The 21,862-nt window shown below is 27.0% G+C and overlaps 1 protein-coding gene across 18 annotated transcripts in view; it reads right to left on the bottom strand.

The window, feature by feature from the left end:
• The window catches only part of LOC130672066 (WD repeat-containing protein 48 homolog), a 98,827-nt gene that overhangs the window by 57,106 nt on the left and 19,859 nt on the right, over positions 1-21,862 (bottom strand). For 2 of the 18 annotated variants that reach the window (XM_057476294.1, XM_057476296.1), the window contains exon 1: positions 20,827-21,028. The exons of 9 other annotated variants lie outside the window; for them this stretch is intronic. In XM_057476294.1, coding sequence (XP_057332277.1) covers positions 20,827-20,899 — 73 coding nt within the window. In that variant the 5' untranslated portion in view covers positions 20,900-21,028. Of the gene's footprint in view, positions 1-372; positions 888-20,826; positions 21,029-21,862 lie in introns of those variants that run through there. 7 more of the 18 variants (XM_057476306.1, XM_057476308.1, XM_057476316.1 and 4 more) reach the window with 5 other exon arrangements.

The raw sequence follows: 21,862 nt of genomic DNA, 5'->3' as shown, positions 1-21,862 counted from the left end.
AGAAAAAAAAACGTCAATTTTTGAAAAAATTTCGGCTTTTTGGAAAAGAAGCCTTTTTTTAAATTCATGATTTTTTTTTTTTGGTTGGGTAAAAATATTTGACAAAATTCTGAGAAATGTTTTCGATCGAGTAAAAAAAGAGAAAAATTTTTGAGCCAAATCGAACGGGGTCTGGTTCCAGTGTTCTTTTATTTGATTTAAAAAATATTTGAAATACGCATAAGTTTATAGTACAAATTTCGTGTCAAAATATTCAGTAGTTTTTAATGGGCGTTCGAAAAAAACACCTATCACTTTACAGCTATAGATTTCTCATATATTGTATTTCTTTTTTTTTTAGTCTATGAGATCATAAATAAATACTTAACTCACCAAGTTCCGGTTTCATAAATATATATAATATATATTAAAACTTGTCAAAAGATAAACCAAATAAACAATGTTATAAAATATTCAGAAAAACACATGAATCATTGATAACCGCGGAATAGAATAAAAATAATAAATAGTAAATACTAAATAAACACGAAAAATCAAACGCACTTTACTAAATAATCATATCTGTCACAAGTGAGAGTCTTTTTAAAAGTGAATACACGAAGCACAAAAGCCAACGTAACAATTTGTCACCAGCATTTAAGTACTCATTGAATAAATGTTAAGAATTAAATTTAAACGCCTACACTTTACTACAACTTACGCACAATACAACCTGATATGGCTCTCAAGAGCACACAGATATTTTTCACATCATATTTCTTGAGCGAACGTTATCATTATGGGGTCATTTATAACTGACCTTTGCTTGTGGTTACTAACTAACATTTTTACGTGGGCTTTTACTTAATTTTTTCTTTTGCGTCTTGACAATCATTAGACAATTCTAATTATCACAATTATATATCATAGAAGAATTCAATTTTATATTTTTTAGTCAACATAATTTTTATTATTGAAAAAAAAATGGCTGAAAATGCACAAAAATAAAGATTCAAATTTTTTTTGATTTTATTATTATTTTTCCAAATAAAATTTTGACTTAAATTATGGTTAAACTATCCCGAGTCAAAAAACAAGTTTTATTTTAGTCCTCAAAAGCCTCAATTCCTTTGATGTTTTATTTGCCGCCCAGAAAGCAGCTCTACTTTAGTACTCAAAATCCTCAATGAGAACTATGAGGTCCAAATAATTCATCGATTTGAAATTATAAGTAAGACCTCAAAATCCTTAACGAATGAAAAGTTATACTTCGGATTTTGAAAAATTTTAGATAGAAAAGGGAGGGGAGAGAATACGTCGAAAGAGACTTTTGAGGTTCAAATGCGGATAAAATTGTGCCTGTATGTTTTGAGTATTTTGAGGCTCTAATCCAGATTATGTTACTCCAGTTTAGTCCTCAAAGTGGTAAAATTGGTCATAACTACTACTTTGAGGACTAAACTAGGATAACTTTCTGTACTGTTGTCAATCTTAAAATTCTAAATTGATCCTCAAAAACCTCATTGAGAACTTTGAGACTTAAATCCGAATGTGTTTTTTGACTCGGGATCGAACTTACATGTAAGGTCATTGAATTTTTTTTTTGTAGGCAATATTACTTTAAAAACGAATTTTTTTTTAAACCCAATAATTAACAATTTACCAGAATTCAAACTCTGATTCCCACTTTTAAAAAAAATTTCCTAACAATAACAATAATAATAATTAACTATTGTATTCTAATCTATATTGAAAATATGTGTAAATATTATTTTCCAATAAAAGCTTATCACAAGTTAATAAATTCCGTCTCAATCATCCATAACAATTCACAATCTGTTACACTTGTACTTATTACAAAGAAACACTATTAAATAAATACAAGTACAAGTAACAAGTGTAAGAAGAGTATTATCTAGTGGCATTGGCACGTGGTTAACTGTCAGTTGACTCATGCATAATCGCAAACTTTAAACTAAAATAAAAATTACAATAACGACAGTACCGATAAATAGATCAATACAAAGAATTCATAAATCCAGGTCACTTAAATATTTAAACGTATATATATTAACATTATATATATTTACGTATTCTCATTATTTTTATATTTCATGTTATTATAATTAACAATCAAGTATATAAACAGTACAAGGGCATAACTCATTGTTAATATTTTTTAAAAATATATATACACATATATATGAGAGAAACGGGACTGAGTTGGCGAAACGAATCACTCTAGAAATTTGATAAAAATCGTTTTTTTTTTTTTCAAAATTTTTTTTGAATCCTCATTTATTACGGCTCTTATAATCATTTTTATACAATTTTGAGTATCCCAAAATTTTTTTTCAGGAATTTTTCAGTGGACTCAATAAAAAAATACACACGATGTCTTCTTTGCTACACGGAAAAAAATGAACTATATAAATTGAGAAACGACAAGTAATAATAATGATAAAGTGATCAGTAAATAGTATCATTCTAAATGGTAATTTTTTAATTTATAATCAACCCTAACCGTAAACGTTGAACATGGGTCATTAGCGACCGCCGCTTATTGAACTGTGTTATTCTGTAAGGAAAAACCCAAATAAATTCGTAGGTCTTCTTTGGACTTATAACTATGCGATAGAGTTATTGCCATCCCTGAAAATTCCTCTTTCAATAAAGATTTTAATCAAAATTCGGAGGCATGTAGGCTGTTTACAGTAGAATATTTGGACTCAAACGATCCATGTTCACCGATTAGGGTTAAAACGTAAATAATTATAAGATGAATATTAAAATTTATTGTCTATGCAGTAAAAATAAATATTTGAACTTTCCCGGGTCATAATATTGTAGTGTATAAGTGATATTAATTAAGATACCAGTTACTACAATCGCAGTCCACATTTATGGGCGTGGGTTCGAATCCCACTTCTGACACCAAATTGTAGTAACTGGTATCTTAATTAATATCACTTATACACTACAATAATAACACACTTAAATTATAAATAACAACACTACAATTAACAGCAGTAAAGAAAGCAAGAGAGCGATATAGTTTATTGATACAAGACTATGCTGTTTAGTTGTCAATATATGACTGACTGACTTTAGTCGCGCATCTATAAAACAAGAGAAGAAGGCATTTGTTTTCTAGCTATTCAAATATTTTAAAGATCAGTTTCACATTCGTTACAATATCTAGCCTCAATCCAGCCTCACTGAGTAAAAAAAGAGCCTCAATGAGCCTCAAATGATGCTCCCCGGGTCAAAAATCCTCAATAAGCCTCGATAAACCTCGAATGAACCATGTCTCGACTTTGTAATTTAAATTCGATTAGTATTATTTGAGGCTCTTTAATCACCATTTGAGGCTCATTGAGGCTCTGTGAGCATTATTTGAGGCTCAAAATGCTTTTTTTACTCAGTGAGGCTGGATTGAGACTTACTTGGGTTCGATGAGGCTAGATTGAGGCTTGATATTTTGACCCGGGTTAACATTCGTAACTTGAACATTGAAAAATGATTACACGTATTATTTTTTGGAATCTTAAAATTTTCTAAATTGACACCCAGGTTTTGGGTTATAATTTCGAACACTGATTTATGGAGTTTGAAATGAAAGAAAGATAAATTCATTTACTTTTTTTTTCAGCTGGTCCGTTTTGCCCGCCCTGACCCTAATAGTTTATAAATAATGTCACCACCCGTTTAAATGTCGTGATATATTCTTAAAAAAATGTATATTAATGGTATTAGACAACCGGAAGTTATTAAAATTTAAAAAGTAATCGATATTTTTTTATTATTTATAAATATAAAAAAAATTGTCGGAATATATAAAAGGTCACGAACTTGTGATTAGAGGAGACTTCTGAGAGACGGAATTTATTTTTAAAAAAAGTTGGCGTGTTTCCAACTGCTTGAATATTATAAATATATTTCAATATATATGTGATTATTATTGATAGTATGTATATAATATATAATATTTTTATTGTGTAGTTGGACTTGACTCTAGCCGGGAAATAATGATAGTAGACAACATGACGACGATTATTAGTACAGTGAGCACTAGTGGTTACTGTACGGAGCTTTGTACTTAAACAAGGTCGCGCCAAGGATTTATCGTTAATACAGGCTGTATATCATAAAAAAAAAAAATAAAAAATAGATAAATTATTAAATTATCTATTGTATTGTTTAATTATAATTTTTATGGCATTATTTTACTTCCTATTTATTTTTGTTAGCTCAAGCGATAACTTTTAATTAAAATAACTTGGAAACTATTGAGTTTATTAAAAAATCTTTAGATACCTTTTCTGTAGATTATTTTGTGCTCTACAAATTTATGGATGTGCATTTTAACGGTATCTCTAATAGTTTTGTGAGAATTTTGATTTTAACAATTAAATAGAAAAATTTTTTTGTTTCTTTAATGAAAATTAGGGCGGATTTGAAAATATAAAAAAAATACGGTGAGGTTTGGGTAAAAAATTTGATTATCTTCAAATTAAGTCAATTAATTTAATAGTTTAAGGGAAATTTTTATTAAAAGTAAAAATGTTGGCTCGAAACCTACAAATTTTTATTATGCTGTCGACCAAAGTTGAAACAGGAAGTGAAGCATCCAAAAAATTATCATGCTTATATCCATACAAAATCGCCGAGCTTCGAAATTTTCCCATAGATCGGCCGATGCCTGGCTTGCAATGATTGGCCAATAAAAAAAATGGCTTATACTGGCCCGTGCATGGTGAATCATTGGCAGCCGTTCGTTGGCCAACGGTTTGATCGAGTGCTCTTGATACCAAGCTTTGGCCGATGATTGATTGCCACGATTGACCAATGCTTGCGATTGCCATGCTTGGCATACCGTTATCATCCGATATTTAGCCGATCTTCGGCCGATGCTTCGAAATTGGCAGCCATTCACGACCCAGTACTGGGCCGATTCTTTTTTTTGTATACGAAAAATTATTATGCTGTATCACAATACTTAATACGCCCGAAAAACTTATCGATAAGCTTTAATAACAATTACTTTCATACATTAATAAATTTTTGGATGCTTTACTTCCTGTTTCAAGTTTGGACGACAGCATAATAAAAATGTGTAGGTTTCGAGCCAACATTTTTCTCCGTGTGAACGAATTTTGTTACTATTTTGTGAAGGTTATATTAGTAATTATTATTAATGACAAATATTATGACAAAATTAACATAAACTGGAAATGCAAGAGACGTTAAAAAAAAAAAATTAAATAATATTACAGTGCGAAGGTCAATATTAGATTATTTTTTAAATTTTCAAGATGACGTTTACGTCATTTTTGTCGTTGAGTAATAGAAAGAATTCATGATTTATATGACAAAATATAAATATCACAAAGATAAAAATATGAATTATTGTCTGGTAATATTTAGTTTTTTTTTTTAAACTTAAAATATAATTTTTATCAAACCACGTACTTTATTTAAATTTTCAAATATTTAGAAATAATTAAAAAGAAATCTTACACTTAAATTTATTATCACAATTTAGTGATCACGCTGTAATTAAATGTCTATAATTACTGTTCACGCGTTAATTTAATGTACATGACGTTCTATTTTATTCTATTATTATTATTTCTTCAAAAAGATTTTTAATTTCATTTAAATAAAAGTTGTAATTCAAATAACTTATAAACTATTGGGTCAACCGAAAAATCCAATGAATTATTTTTTGCAGAAAATTTTATCCCCTATAAATTTGTTCCTATGGACTTTCATCGTATCTTCAATAGATGGCTCGTAATTTAAATTTCAAATACTTATATTTTGTAATCACCACCGCCATTATTTTTTAAATAATTTTTTGTATAAAATTAAATTCTGATTAAACTATTGAAAATATGACAAAAATACACATATGCAATTTTGTAGGAAATTTAATTATCTAAAAAAAAGTATTCTTTGATTTAGTCCGTAAGTTCAATAGTTTAGTCAAAATTTCAGGTCAAAAAAATTTATCAATTTCAGTCAAAATTTCTTACGAATAATTATTGTCATTAATTTTAATTTTTATCAGAATATAAATGAAATTTAGTATTTGTTTCTTTTCCTTTATATTATTATACGATAACTTATCAACATTTTTAGTTATGGAGTCAAGTTATCAGAAATTCAAATTGACTTTTACGTTAATTAGTTTTAAAGTTAAAAGAAAATTTAATTTGTAAGTAGTCTACGTCAGAAACGAAATAATTCAAATTCAAAGCCACTTTTTAAATTTGAATTGATAAAATAAATTTTTTTTTTTTTTAATACCTTGTGTATATTTATATGTATATATTTATAGAGACAATAATAAAACAATAACTATTTACTTAATTTAGCAAAAGGTGTGTCGCGATAATTATTGATAAAGATAAGAAATGTAATAATTGTGTTATCATTTTATAATTTTCTTGCAGACGACCGTAAGTCCCCAGCAACGACAACTATTTTTATAAATTTTTCTATTGTTCATAAGTTTACAGCAGCCAAGATAAAAATAAATGTAAACATAATTATTATTTAGAACCCGTTTATTTTCGCGAGTAGCGACGTCAAAATATTTTGCGCGGAAATTTGTTGATGTAAAACGATTATTATTTTATTTGTTTACTTACATATAAATATATATACTACTAGATATTTGTTATTGAGTAATAAAATATTAATGTCAGTGATAAAAATCTTTAGATTAAAGATTCAATTTTTGCATCTCAATGATTTTATCACTTAGAGATAAATAAAATGAGTTATTGATATTTTACGGACTTCCCTTGGTGTTAAAAATATTTACAAAAGGAAAACGTTGGAAATATTTTATAGATTGAAATTTTATAAAAAAATTATACACTAATTTTTTTTTCTGTAACAACTGAAACTTTGAGAGAATTACTTCAAATAGAAGTCAAAAAAAGAAAATTTCCTGTGCTCAAGTGCACGAAATTTATTATTTCCTTAGCGGTCCCATTTTGCCTGGCTTCAATATTTTTTTCAATTTCGCATGAGAATTTTTCAGTTTTATTTATGCAAATAAATCTTTTTAAAAATTAGAATCATTGAACACTCAGATTCAAATAAAGCCTTAAAATTTATATTCACAAGTCGCTCGAAAAAATTCAAAGTTCAGATTCACCAAAATCTGAAAATTTTCATCTGACTAAAAAAAAGTGGATCGGATTTTCGGGTCACCCTAATATTTGTGTAGAGACAAATATGAAAATGTTAGTTGTGAGTTTTCATTGGAAGAGACGGTCCCGAAAAATTTTCTGCTCGATTATTTGAATAGAAAAAAATTTTTTTTTTATTTATTTAAAAAAGATGACTATAATAAAATTGTTTGTATCTAATCTGAGTGAAAAAACAGATTTGTAGTACTGTTAATGAATGACGCTGCCGAAAAAACAAAATTATTGAAGATAACTAACTTTTATAAAGAGTCCACTGAAAAATTCCTGAAAAATAATTTTGGGACACTCAAAGTCGTACAAAAATGATGATATCTCATAAATGAAGATTCAAAATAATTTTGGAAAACATAATTTTTTATCAAATTTCTATAGAAAACTGTCGGTTGCATAGCCTAGTCGTCAAAATGTCGGTCTCTCGTACGGAAGGTCCCGGGTTCGAATCCTACTGAAGCGGGTGCGGTCATTAATAAATCTAGCGTTTTTTCTCTGAATTAAAAATTTCCAATTCGATTAGGAATTCAATTATTCACATATCTGATAATCTCTGCGTCGCCAAAATGATTAAAAAAATTTTTTTTCTTTTTCAATTTAGTGCCTGGCCAATTTCCATACATGGCCATATATGAATGCTCCATATATGGCCATGTATGATTCATTTTTCATGGGTATGGTCTATTTGTATTTTTTAAAAACCTCAATTGCATAATTTCGATACAATGAATTGATTAATATAATTCGTAGTATAAACAACGTAAATATCCGAATGTGTATTATTATGTTTCATGTAAATTAAGTCTGGAGATAATATAAACATGGATCTTTTCACTTGACAGCATATATATGTCTATATATAAGTGAAACTCTTTACAATAAAATATCAACTTCATTATCTAAAATATTTATTGATATAATATTTATTTACTACATATTTATTCAAGTGGAATTCCATCGATAATAAAATTCGAGAAAGAGTTTATCAGACTCCTGTTAGAATTAATGTTAATTACTTGTAGTTTGTTGTTATTTTTTAACGTGAAAGCGAACCGTCTACTGTATAAATAAGAATATGCAAAAAGAAAAAAAACAAACACACAAAGAACAACAAAGTAACTTTATAATCATCCTGTCATTCACGTAACGACTGAGTACTCGCCAAAGACCTTTCGATAAAATAGGAAGCAAGGTAACACGTGCTAATGATTAAACTACTCAATTAAAATGTCTATGCAACACGGATACGCGTAACATCCAAGAAATTAAATTATTATTTAACCAGCATTCTTCAGTATTATTAATTTTATTAATTATTTATTATAATTTTATTCATTCATTAAATATGATAATGATAACATTATTTTGTCATTTGTTATTTTAATAGCTAGTCAATTCTATTATTAATAATAAGTAATAAATACTATTGTAGACACTGTTATTTTATCATCCTTCGTATCATTAAAATTTAATTTCTTTCATGGCCTACTAAATATAAGGGCCAGATTTCATTATTTATTCATTCACTTTCTACAATATTTATTAATTTACTTTGACTCCGTATTAATGAATAGGCTGGGACGGGACGAGATCTTTAACATGATAATTTTAAACTTCCCGCCATGAAAATTTGAAATTTTCAAAAAAATGGAAGTTATAGGTCTTGGTCCGGTTTTCGAAAATCGAGTTTTCATCAGATGTCGACATTTTGAGGTCCTAGGAAGCTGTTTCTGTCTATTTCCGGATGGACGTCCGTGTGTGTGAGTAAACTTTTTTTGTCCGAAGATATCTTTGGAACGAATCAACCGATTTGAACGTTTTTGGTGGCAATTGAAAAGGCTCACCAAGGCTTTAAAATTGATTAGATTTTGGAGACGATCGGTCATGTAGTTTACACACTGAAAAAAAGATTTATTTGAGCCAAAGATATCGTATATTTGGATATGGCCAAATAAATATTTAGTTGTGAAAAAGATATAATATATTTGAGTAGTTTAATTGCGTGAAATAAGTGATTTATTTATCACAAATTTAATATCTTTACCACAAATATATCAATTACTTACCACAAATAAATTATATATTTCCGTCAAATTATAAAATTATTTGGATCAACTGTCATATTTTGTTGTACCAAATATATTTATTCGTCATTAAGAAATATTAAAAAAAAAAGCCACAAATAAATTGATTTATTTGGGACAAATATTTATTTTTTTCAATGCAAGTTATACGAAAAATAGAAAATGAAAATTTTTTTTTTTAGGTTTTTTGCGTATATCTCATAAACCACTTGCCCGATTCGCCTCAAAATGTAATTAGTTCTAAGTCTTGGTGAGCTTTTTCGATTGCTACCAAGAATGTTTGAATCGGGTTATTCATTCCAAAGATATCGTCGGACAAAAATTATTTTTTTTCAGTGAAATGTGTGTTTTGTCGGTCTAACAGTTTTTCGAGCTCAAAAATTTACAAGTAATAATGTTTTTGAGCTGCCTGAGCTCGAAAACAGTGAGAAGTTTTGGGACTGGTCCGCAGGGTCAGGCGGTTTTCAGATTTTTTTTTTTCTGATTCCTAGTTATTTTATACAGTTTAAATTTATTCAATTTCGATGTCCTTATCATTTTTGAAAAAAAAAAATCAAGAGAATTCAAAATGTCTATAGGGGAATAAAATGGACCCGCTAGAATATTTTATAAAATAAAAGTACAAGAGCGCAACATTTTTTTATAAGCTAAGAGCCAATAAAAACATGCGGTAATTTGGACCACTGAAATTTCTTTAAAATTTTAGAAATCGAAATTAGGACTGGAAATTTTAATTCAAATAATTAAATCAAAATTTTTCTCGCACACGTGAGTCAAAATTTGGTAAAATTTTTTAAAATAAATCAGCTAAATTTTCATCGACATTTGAATTTTGAGACATCCACGTGGACGTTAATTTGTCCCACCAAATTTTCGGGTCAGCGATTCGTGCCCGGTTTTTTCTATATTAGAATTGAAAATAATTTTAATATTTATTTCAGGACAGAGAAATCGTGTCGGCACATCGATATCATCAAAAAAATTTTCAAAAAGTTAATTTACATAATTTGACTTTAGTAATTTTGATAGTCATCGATTTTCTGTCTTTTAAAAATTTTTTTAGTGACTTATTTTTTTTAACGAGCGGTTTCTGTCACAATTGATTCCTCTCTTATTTCCACGTGTCAGTTGTCAGTGAAAGTAAGACAAACGCGTGACTTGCTTTCTTATACATCCAATTCGAAAATAATACCATACATATATAGATATATATATGAATTATGAAAAATTTATATGTAATGATATCACTTACAGGCGTCAAAAAAAAATTATTGCTGTCGGTTTAATTTGATTTGATCTTATTTTCATTTCCTACAATATATTACACTATAACTGCTACATAAATTTCATAATTTATCTCAACGAGGTGTCTAACACTATACCTACTATAGGAAATTTTATATCTCACCTCGACAAATAAAATCTATGATGATAAATACTTTCTCTTTATAAAAATATTAAAATTAAATAATCGTTTTTAACGACAATAGTAATCGATTATTTTTATTTTTCTCACAACGTTAATGTAAAATTTAAATTTTCTCGATTCAAAATATTTACTCAAACTTGACAATTATCGACGATGACATACCAATTTTTATTTGACACTTAATATTTATGTACTTGTTTTGTTAAAAAAAATATTGTGAGAATTTACGGTTTTTTAAACTCAAGTTTCGAGGAAACAACGAGTAAATAATAAAAAAATTTATAATAAAAAATATTGACGAGTTTATTACCTCTTTATTTAACATATTTACTCATATATACATTTATATATTATTTATGTGTCTAGTTATTGAAAAAACCCGGTAAATAATTTATCGAGAATAGACGTCATAGAATTTTTTAATTTCGCGTTTTTTATTAAGTTCAGAAATTTGAATCAGTTGAGTTGAAGTTTTTAGAAAAATAATTATCAGTTAAGTATCAGGTTTAATCATTATTCTACTTTTGAGAAATTATTTTTTTTGGCCATCTAGTGGCAGCTTTATCAATTAAAATCAAATTTAACCTACAGTACAGTTATTTTTTCAATAAGATTATCGAAATTTACATTTACAGTGTAAAAAATTTGCGGAGTAAACGCGGAGTGGATGACTTTTTCTTTATTTAATTTTCTTGGAGTGAATTTAACTCCGAAGAGGAGTTTCGGAAAATATTAATTAAAAAAAAAATTACTAATCCATAATGAGCTTAGGTCTTCGATATTTAGACATTTAGAGTAAGAGCACCAGTACCCAGCCCCAAACCAGTAGCCAGCCACCTCATGTTAAATTATATCTATCTATATTTTGAGCCAATGTTAAAGTATATGACCGGCTGGCTACTGGTTAGGGACTGGGTACTAGTGCTCTTACCCTATATTGAGCACGTAAATCATTACGAGCTCCCTTTCCATATATTAACGCGAAATGATTTTTAAAAATTATAACCAGCTGATAATAAAACTTTAGTAAATATAATTCCACTGAGTCACAAACTGTCGAATGACTTACATCAACCATACCACGAGATAACATTTCATATTGCACCGAAATATAAAATATTCCCATAAAACTATGTCACTATAGCTATTCAATAATTTAATATTTTCACTATGTACTATATATATGAAATTATAATTTAGTGAGTTACTAAAACATTTTATAAATTAAAAAGATAATATTTTAAGTTTAATTATTAATATCTGAATGAATTATTTATTTAAATAATTATGTTTCTAATTAACAGCTGTTTCTATTAAATATAAATTTATTTAAGTATTAAAACTCCGGACCGGAGTGAATGTGGATTTAAATAAAATCCGAATTCACTCCTGATTTTTTACAGTGTAAAATACGTAAAAAAGTGAAAATAACTCACACTAATAAAAAATTTAATAAATAAAAAATAATACGATTAAATTCTTGGATCATGTTTTTTTTTTCATTACTACATTTCGTTTCATTTGAAAGTACCTTTCTTTCAATTGCTAACTTTTTATTAGTATCTTACATACATACATACATATATACATATATATATATATAAATGTGCTATGGTGACGGTAGTTCCCATTCACGGATAAATAAACCAGTTTTGATGTTCGATCGATGGATCCACGAACGGATGGATCGATCGATCGTACGATCCATTTGCTTTTAATGGTTCTACAGAATGCGATCGATGTACACTCGTGGGATCGTTTAGTGAGAAAACTATCATGTAGATAATGATAATAAAAATAATAATAATAATAATAATCAATAGACACAAATCGAGATCTTACTCGATTATGTCTAATACGGTCTCGACCTCGATAACTTGTGTATTTGTAGAGCATACTTCCTTTATCATTTTCATTTTTTTTCTATTTTTTTCTATCATTATTATGTCAACGATTATATAAGAAAAACAGCACAATAATTTATTGTTATTTAAGGAGATGGAATTTTCATAGATTGTTGAGTTGGAATTTTTTTAAAAATAAATCATTTTTGACATTAGAATCACGAGGTAGAGCTAGAGATATATGAGCAGATGGATAATTAATGGATGAAAAAAATCCAATTTTAAAAATTATCGCGGCCATAAATCTCGATTGTTACTATTACGACGTAAAATTAACAACATCGTTAAAAGACGGGTCGTTTCCGTTATAGGTTTCATTAAAATTACCATCAACGTAATACAATTAAAAGTACGTAAGTTAACTCAAGTCGAAGTTATTTTTATTTTTTATTTAAAAAATCTTTAAATTTCACAGAAGAAAAGGATTTTTTGTTCCAAGAAAATTTTTACTTGACCCAAGAAATTTTTCGTATTATAAATTGAAAACAAAAGTTTTCTTGGGGTGAACAAAAATTTTCTTAGAACAAGAAAAAAATTTTTTAGGCGAGAAAAAAATTCTTGAGCCAAGAAAAATTTTTGTCTTCAATTCATATTTCAAAATATTTCTTGCGCCAAGTAATTCTTTTTTCTGTGTAACATAAGAATTTTAACTATTAAATTAATTTTAAAAAATAGTGATGAATATAAATTTCAAAAATTTGTATGGCTGATAGCTATATTTACGTAAATTTTTCCACTTGATAGGGTAGAGGTACCGTTTTTGGTCACTACTCCAATTTTGAGCATTTAACATTTTATTTTAATTACACTGCTAAAAATTTTCGGAAGCGGATGAAATCCGGAGTAAGTTTGGAGTGAATGGGGTTTCTTTATTTAATTTCCTTGAGTGAAATTCACTCCGTAGGGGAGTTTACTTTAATATTAAAACTCCGAATCGGAGTGAATGTGGATTTGAATAAAATCCAGATCACTCCGCTGAAAAAACAAACTTCATATTTACTCCGTATGCAGAGTGAATTTTTTTAAACTCCAGAAGTCCAAGTGACGGAATTCGGTTTTAAATAAAATCCGTACTCACTCCCGAATTTTCACAGTGTAATCAAAAAGTATAAAAAGGAAAACTTACATTGTAATGGTGTAAAAAAAATATGTCTAAACACAGTTAAAAATTAATTGGGTATTTCACTAATTAGTTCATTAAAAATTTTTGAGTGTTCAAAAGTGGCCCAAAAACCTTTACTCTATATAGTGAACTATAGTGGCCATATGTATCAAAATAATATCAGATCTTGGTCTTTAAAGTCTTCTTTGATGGCCGCGAAAGTAATTTTAATCAACTTCGAAAGCCATCTATGATAAATTTAAAAAATTACCTTCTTAAGATTGTATCAGATAATTCATAATCTACTAGTCAGATCTGATTTTAAATCGATTATATTCTTTTTCTAAATAATTTACTTTTATTGCTGCCTGATTTCATTCATCTCATAAATTTCAAGAAATGAAATTCAAAAATTTTTTATCTATTAGATAATTAAAATTTTTTAGATTTTCCTACTGCAATACAAAATTTATTCCAAGCTGATGAAGTATACCCGACTCAATATCCAATTGGATTGGAAAAAAATCCTGACATTATTATAAACTACACAGAAAAAAAGGATTTTTCGGCAAAAAAATATTTTTACTCGCCTCAAGAAAATTTTTATTTTCTCCAAAAAATTTTTACACTGAAAATTTTATTGAAGAAAAGAATCGACCCAAGAAAATTTTCGTCTCCAATTCAAAATGCAAAATATTTTTACCTCCAAAAATCTTTTTTTCTGTCTATCCAAATTTTTTTTTTCCATACATTCGCGAATTTTCAACCTATAAAATATTCACTTTTGTCATGTACCTGAAGATCGGAACGTTTTTGGTGAAACGAAAATAAAAAACGAAACGAAAAGTAAAAGATCTACTGAATCTAAATTTTTGAAATGTCTCGCATACGCGCTAATATGTCAGCCGGAAATTGCAGGCCATAAATTTTTCATTTTCGTTGCGTGAAAAACGTTCCGTTCTTCAGGAACATCTTTTGTTCTATAAATTATTTTTAAAATAAAAACACTAAAAATAAAATTACAAACAATGAATCAAAATTCATCTAGACATAAAAATTAATTATGAATCTTAAGTCCGTCGTACGCGGAGTAAATTGTTTATTTTTAACTCATAATTGCCTCAACTCATACATAATTACTAATTATCGATTACTCATATATATGTATATATAAATTTATCAGGATCATTTATGATCACTCGGACTATCAGACATAAAATCTGTCGATGAAAAATAACAAATCATTGTATGATTATCACTAATCATTGATGATTAAAAAAAAATAAGTAATTGTAATTAATTATAATTTACCGCAATCTATTGGATACAAAAATGAAAAAAAAAATTATTTTATCTCCATTGTCATACAATCAATTTATAATGTAACTGATAAGAGATTTTGTCTGAGCTTTTTAGTAGCCGAGATTAAGAGATTCGTTAAAAAAATATATGACATTATTTATTGCTCTAAATATTGTGTCAAGTGATGTATGATAAGATTTAAATTTTAATATAAATAAATCGTCACGTAATAGATCGCTGCGAAGCAGGAAACATTATGTGTAATATAAATATATATGTATCTTTACTATTATCTTTTAAGTGTAAAAAATTAAAAAATTCACGTGAGCTGAATGTGACAGCCAAGGAGTTATGGTTTATTTATATTTTGTCCGGTACGAGACGCAATAAATTAATCAGATTGTAAATATATTCGTTAAATTATATTTTTACAATTTTTTTTTTCCGCACATTGCTGTGATAAATAATTATTTTATGTCATTTCATAATTATACTTAATAAGTGTGCAATTTTTTTTTTTTTAAAGAAAAAAATATGCGATTGATTAAATTGATAAGAGACTTGAGTAGGAATGAATTAAAAAAAAACGACAAAAGTCATTGAGTTGGATTCGAACTCGCGACCTCGGATCGAGGAACGTTGAGATAAAAATTTGAAACGTCAATAATTCAAAGGAGTATTTGAAATACAAAATTTTGCGCATGCCCAAAATGCAACAGAAACTTTTGATTACGGAAAGAAAAAAATTAAAAGGATAAAAAATTTGAAAATTGACATTGTAACGATTGAGGGCCACGAAAGTAAAATGAAAATTGAAATACGTTAATTACAATGTCGGAGAATAGTGTAAATAAATAATAAATAATAAATAAAAGCGGAAGTGGCCGTGAGAAATTAACAGACGCATCGCTGAGCATAACGGCCTTGAACTTGTATGCGGTTACAACAACAAGAAATCGCTCCGGTCTTTTGCTCTTGACAGGCGAAATCGACAGTTACTATTTATCACGTATTTAATTACGATTACAATTATTTATATAATGGTTATTATTTTTTTTTTTTTTTGATAAGAATCATTAACTTTTGGTAACAGCGATCCAGGTTAAGGATAATTTCATTTTTTTGTGTGATACAAAAATCGTGATTAATTTCAAGGAATAATTAGTTTAATTTAATGGTAACGATAAGAAATTTTCGGATTTTTTTTTAAACAAATCAACTACAAAAAAAAAAAACTAAAAATATGCACATGTAGAAAATTTGAAAAACTATAAATGCAATTTTTTTATAATTTATCGTTTTGAAAAATAATCCAAAAATTATTAGACCTCGGCTGACTATGATCCGAAAGTCAACAGACAATTAACAATTTTCGGATATTTTTTTGAAAATATCAACTACAAAAAAAAAAAAACTAAAAATATGCACATGTAGAAAATTTGAAAAACTAAAGGTGCAATTTTTTCAAATATTTTTTTTTTTATAATTTATCGCTTTGAATAATCATCCAAAAATTATTAGACTTCGGCTGACTATGATCCTAAAGTTAACAGATAATTAACAATTTTCGGATTTTTTTTTTTCAACAAATCAACTACAAAAAAAAAAACTAAAAATATGCACATGTAGAAAATTTTAAAAACTATAGGTGCAATTTTTCCAAATATTTTTTTTTTTATAATTTACCGTTTTGAAAAATAATCAAAAAATTATTTTCCCTCATTTAATATAATATTTTTTTAAAAAATTCCTTGATGTTTAGGATTTTACGTGATGTTGACTTAAAAATATTGTTTTGCTGATAGAGTTATTAAATTTGGTAATGTTTGTTGAGTAACAACATTCATACATACAGTTAAATAAATATATGATATACATATATGCACAATAACTCATTATAATTTAAAATTATTTTTTTTTTTATGAATAAGTAGTACACGAAATTACAAATGTTAAAAAAAATAAAATTACGAATTCTTGTACTTTTTTTTTATTTGTTTAAAAAAAAAAAAATGGTATTTAGAATAATGAGACAAAGAGTTTCCAGGTACTGTATTAAATAATATAATAACAATAATAATAATTTATATTTTCACACTTAAAGTTTAAAAAAAATTTTCTTATCTTTACGCTGCGAATTAAATTTTGTAAAAATACGATAAGAGTAATAAAAACATTTTTCTATAATTATTATTTGTATTCTGAGTTTTCATTATTATTATTATTTATTCAAAAAATTCTTCTGGTTTTAAAAAAAATATTTAAATATTAACTTAAGCCGAAAAATTTATTTAGACTGAAAGTTTATTTTTAGAAAATTTTGAGAGCCACAAAAAAATAATTAAAATTACCGCAATGATTTATAATTTTGATTTTAGGGTAAAAATTATCAGAATCTTTTTTGTAAAAATTTTGAAAGCTTTCCCATCAATTTAAACGACAAGGAAAATTCAAAACAGACTTTTTTAATTTTCTTTCTGTACTAAAATTCCAAAAAAAATTTCATCACGTCATGAAAAATAAACATTTCGAACTTTAAATTTAAAAAAAATTTGAAATGTTGAAAAAAATATGATAGTGAATTTGGCCGACATCTAACAAATTTTGGATTTTTTTAAGAACTAAAAAATATTTCAAATAATTGCACTTATAGATATTTTAATTTCCTACGTGCATATTTTTGGATTTTTTTTTTCTTTGTAATTAATTAGTAGAAAAAAAAATTCAAAAATTATTAATTGTCTGGTAACTTCAGGATCATAACAAAGAACCTGAAAATCGAAACGTTTTTCACAGAACGAAAATAAAAAATCGAAATGAATGGTAAAAAATCTACTGGATTGAGATTTCCGAAATGTTTCGCACGTCAGCCGATAATTGCAGGCCACCCCAACCACCCCTTAAGTCACCTTCAAAGCCTGTAAAAAAAAAAATTGACTATTCTAAACTTTAAAACATGACACAACGATCAACTTTTTTTATGTACCTGAAGATGAGAACGTTTTTCGCGGAACGAAAATAAGAAAAAAGAAATGAGAAGTAAAAAATCTACTGGATCTAGATTTCGTAAATGTTTCGCACGTTACCCGAAAATGACAGGCCACCCCAACTACCCCTTAAGTCGCCATTAGACACGAATTTCATGAATTATTTTCATTTTCGTTGCGAGAAAAACGTTTTGGTTTCCAGGTACATCTTTTTTTGAACGTTTTTCAAACTGGAAAATTCAAATTCAAAAAAGCAAAGAAAAAAAAGGTCAGAAATAAATAAAAATCAGTTTTTACTGACCATATTTTCCACTGAAAAAAATGATAAAATGTATCACTTTTAATAGAATGTCAAACAAGTTTACACAATAGTCCAAAAATATTGTCAAATGTTTTCTAGTTGAATTTTCAGAAGTTTAAAAATCGTTCAAAAAAAGTTTTTCAACCTTTTTTCAATGATTTATTTTACACGGGAGTCAAATTACATAAATTGTTTTCATTTTCGTTGCGTGAAAAATGTTTCGATCTTCAAGTACTCGAAAAAATAAATATTTATAAGAACATATCTATGAATTAATTATTACATTAAAATAATAATATGCGACTCATTGAAAATATTCCGAGATAAATGAACGTACAGGTGAATCACCGTGTTTTGTTGCCGTGACATAACTATAAAACAACGCACAGCATGCGTATCATCAATGCAATATTCAGAGTAATAAGCGAACCAGTTTAATCAGCTTTTATAATAATAATAAAAATAATAACAGGAATATTATTAAAATTTTCCTTCTCAATCTAGCTCAAATGTTTCATTAAAATATTATTCAATTATCAATTGACATTATTTTTACAGCCACAAGTTTTTTTTCCTCCGGCTTATGAATTTTAATTATTTTTTTTTATCTATAGAAATATTTTATTTATTTTTTTTAAGTATTACTATAGGCTATACTACCAGATTAATTGTAAGATTATTAAGTAGATCGTATAAATTTTTAAATTGTAATTATCTGTTGAAATATTTAATTATCAAAAATATTTTAAGTGGTCATTTAATAAAATTTTCGTTTTTATCCAGAATAAAGCAGATTAAAGTAGTTATTATAATATATATAAATATATATGTGGGGAAGGGGGAGGGCTGGATTATAATGGGTGTAAAAAAAAAAAAAAAATGTGGATCTGAGGTTTTTGAACTAAAGCAATTTAAAAGAATGCTTAAGGTAGACGTATAATTTGTCGATTGGTTCTTGTGTTCTTATATTACCACCTTCTTTTTCATCACCACAGAATCCAACATGAATTTTAGGTTTAGAAACGACCAAACCACAAAATACTTAAATATCTGTTAGCAATCATATATTATTTAAACTTCGGTAATGGCTAAAAAATTTCTGAAAATTAATTTATAAATTTCTTTTCATTCCCGAATCAAAAAACAAATTTGGATTTAGACCTCATAGTTCTCATTGAGGATTTTGAGTACTAAAGTAGAGTTACTTTCTGGGCGGCAAATAAAACATCAAAGGAATTAAGGCTTTTGATTACTAAACTAGAATTTGTGTTTTGAATCGGGTTCGATTCCGAGTCAAAAAACACTTTCGGATTTAAGTCTCAAAGTTCTCAATGAGGTTTTTGAGGATCAATTTAGAATTTGACAACAGAATAGAAATTTATCCTAGTTTAGTCCTCAAAGTAAGAGTTATGACCAATTTTACGACTTCGAGGTCTAAACTGGAATAACATGATCTGGATTAGTGCCTCCAAAGACTCAAAACATACAGGAATAATTTTATCCAAATTTGAACCTCAAAAATCTCATTCGACGTATTCTCTCCCCTCCCTTTTCTATCCAAAATTTTTCAAAGTCCGAAGTATAACTTTTCATTCGTTGAGAATTTTGAGGCCTTAGTTACAATTTAAAATCGATAAATTATTCGCATTTAGACCTCATAGTTCTTATTGAGGATTTTGAGTACTAAAGTAGAGTTACTTTCTAGGCGGCAAATAAAACATCAAAAGAATTGAGGCTTTTGAGGACTAAACTAGAATTTGCTTTTTGACTCGGGTAAGTTCGATCCCGAGTCAAAAAACACTTTCGGATTTAAGTCTCAAAGTTCTCAATGAGGTTTTTGAGGATCAATTTAGAATTTGACAACAGAATAGAAAGTTATCCTAGTGTAGTCCTCAAAGTAGTAGTTATGACCAATTTTACCACTTTGAGGACTGAACTAGAATTTGTTTTTTGACTCGGGAATTCAATTATAGTTTGAAAAATAATTTAAAAAATTTTTGATACCCCTTGTTCGGTAACGTAACTTCAGTTAATTTTGTTTTCTGTTTTTTGCTGAGCAATTAATTTAGATCGATAAAATTAAATTGCTTGTCTAATAATCACAATCTGTAATTTTTGCCGGGTTATATATAAATTTTATATCTATATAAATTTATAAAATAGCGCGAGAAAACATTTGTCTAAATATAAAAAAAAATCGAAGTTTTAAATTTTATTTTTTTTTATTTAATAATTAAAAACCTATTAATTTTTTTTTGTAGCCTTTATATACTAAAAAAAAAATGTATATATATCTATATATATGTGTATTTATTTTTTGTTCTTAATCGTCAGTCCCCGAAGTGGTTTTTCCATTTGAGAACTGCAATTAAGTTCAAATTTACAGTTTTCAAATTATCATTTTAAAAATCCCGCTCCCGCCATTTTATCCTCACCCCTTTCCCGAATAATAACCACCTAATTTCCTACATTCCATCTAAAATATTACCTATATATAAACAAAATATTAAAAAAAACTTACAATTCGGCTCAAGAACGTACTGATCTTTGGGATCCATTCCTATATCTCTGAGAGTAACATCACTAAGACTCATATCTTTTCTCAATAAATATATAATTTAACGAGAATATTATTCAGCAAATCTTCAATATATAACACAAAAAACCATTTATTTGCACTACACTTTTTACTGCATAAAATTTTTTGCTCTTCACTATTGCCAACAAATCACAGTCATTTTATTAAATATTTATGATAACTCAAATTTATCATAATAAATTTTTAGTTAAGTATTTTTAATAAATAAAATCACACGATAAGTGACTAGTGACAAAGTGTCATATATTTGTTATCGTGTTTATATCAATTGTTAAATAATTAATGTAAGATCACTTGCTTTTATATTATTGCAGTGCACTAAAAATTTTTAAGTAACAATAAGAAATTTATTACACTGATACGTATATATATATCATACATATATACATATATAGTGGACATAAATAAATAAAATAAATATGTAACTTTTAAATAGATAAAGACATACTAGATATATATATTTATATACATTTTTTTTTAGTACCGATAATGGACACTAATTTATTGTCTTGTATTATTATCATAAATCATAATTTACAATAGAATTGAATTTATTATCACATTACAAGGTTGTAAAAAAATTTCTCTCATTTATAAAAATGTTTAAAATTTTAATTTAAATTCACTTGTTTATAAAAAAAATTAAATGACTCACTTATTTTAAAAATTATCTATTTAGACTCAAAACTTAAAATTTTGAGTCTAAAAAATAATTCGACATTTCGAAATTTAAAAAAAAAAAATGTCAATAATGGAAAGTAAAAATATATTTTATAACAAAATATTGAGGACATTTAAATAACACAGCACTAAAAATATATTTTTTATTTTTATGGGTTATTTTAGTTTAGGTATGAAGATTATTGTTTATTGGAGTTTGATTTTAGATGTTGAGAGATGTAGATGCGTTGGGATATCTGATATGTGGAAGACGGACACGCGATGCACGTATGTCGAT

Source organism: Microplitis mediator, chromosome 7 (assembly GCF_029852145.1).
Source record: "Microplitis mediator isolate UGA2020A chromosome 7, iyMicMedi2.1, whole genome shotgun sequence".
In the NCBI taxonomy this organism is placed as follows: Eukaryota; Metazoa; Arthropoda; class Insecta; order Hymenoptera; family Braconidae; genus Microplitis; species Microplitis mediator.
The sequence above is the reverse complement of the archived record's forward strand: the minus strand, read 5'-3'. Positions and strand labels throughout refer to the sequence as shown.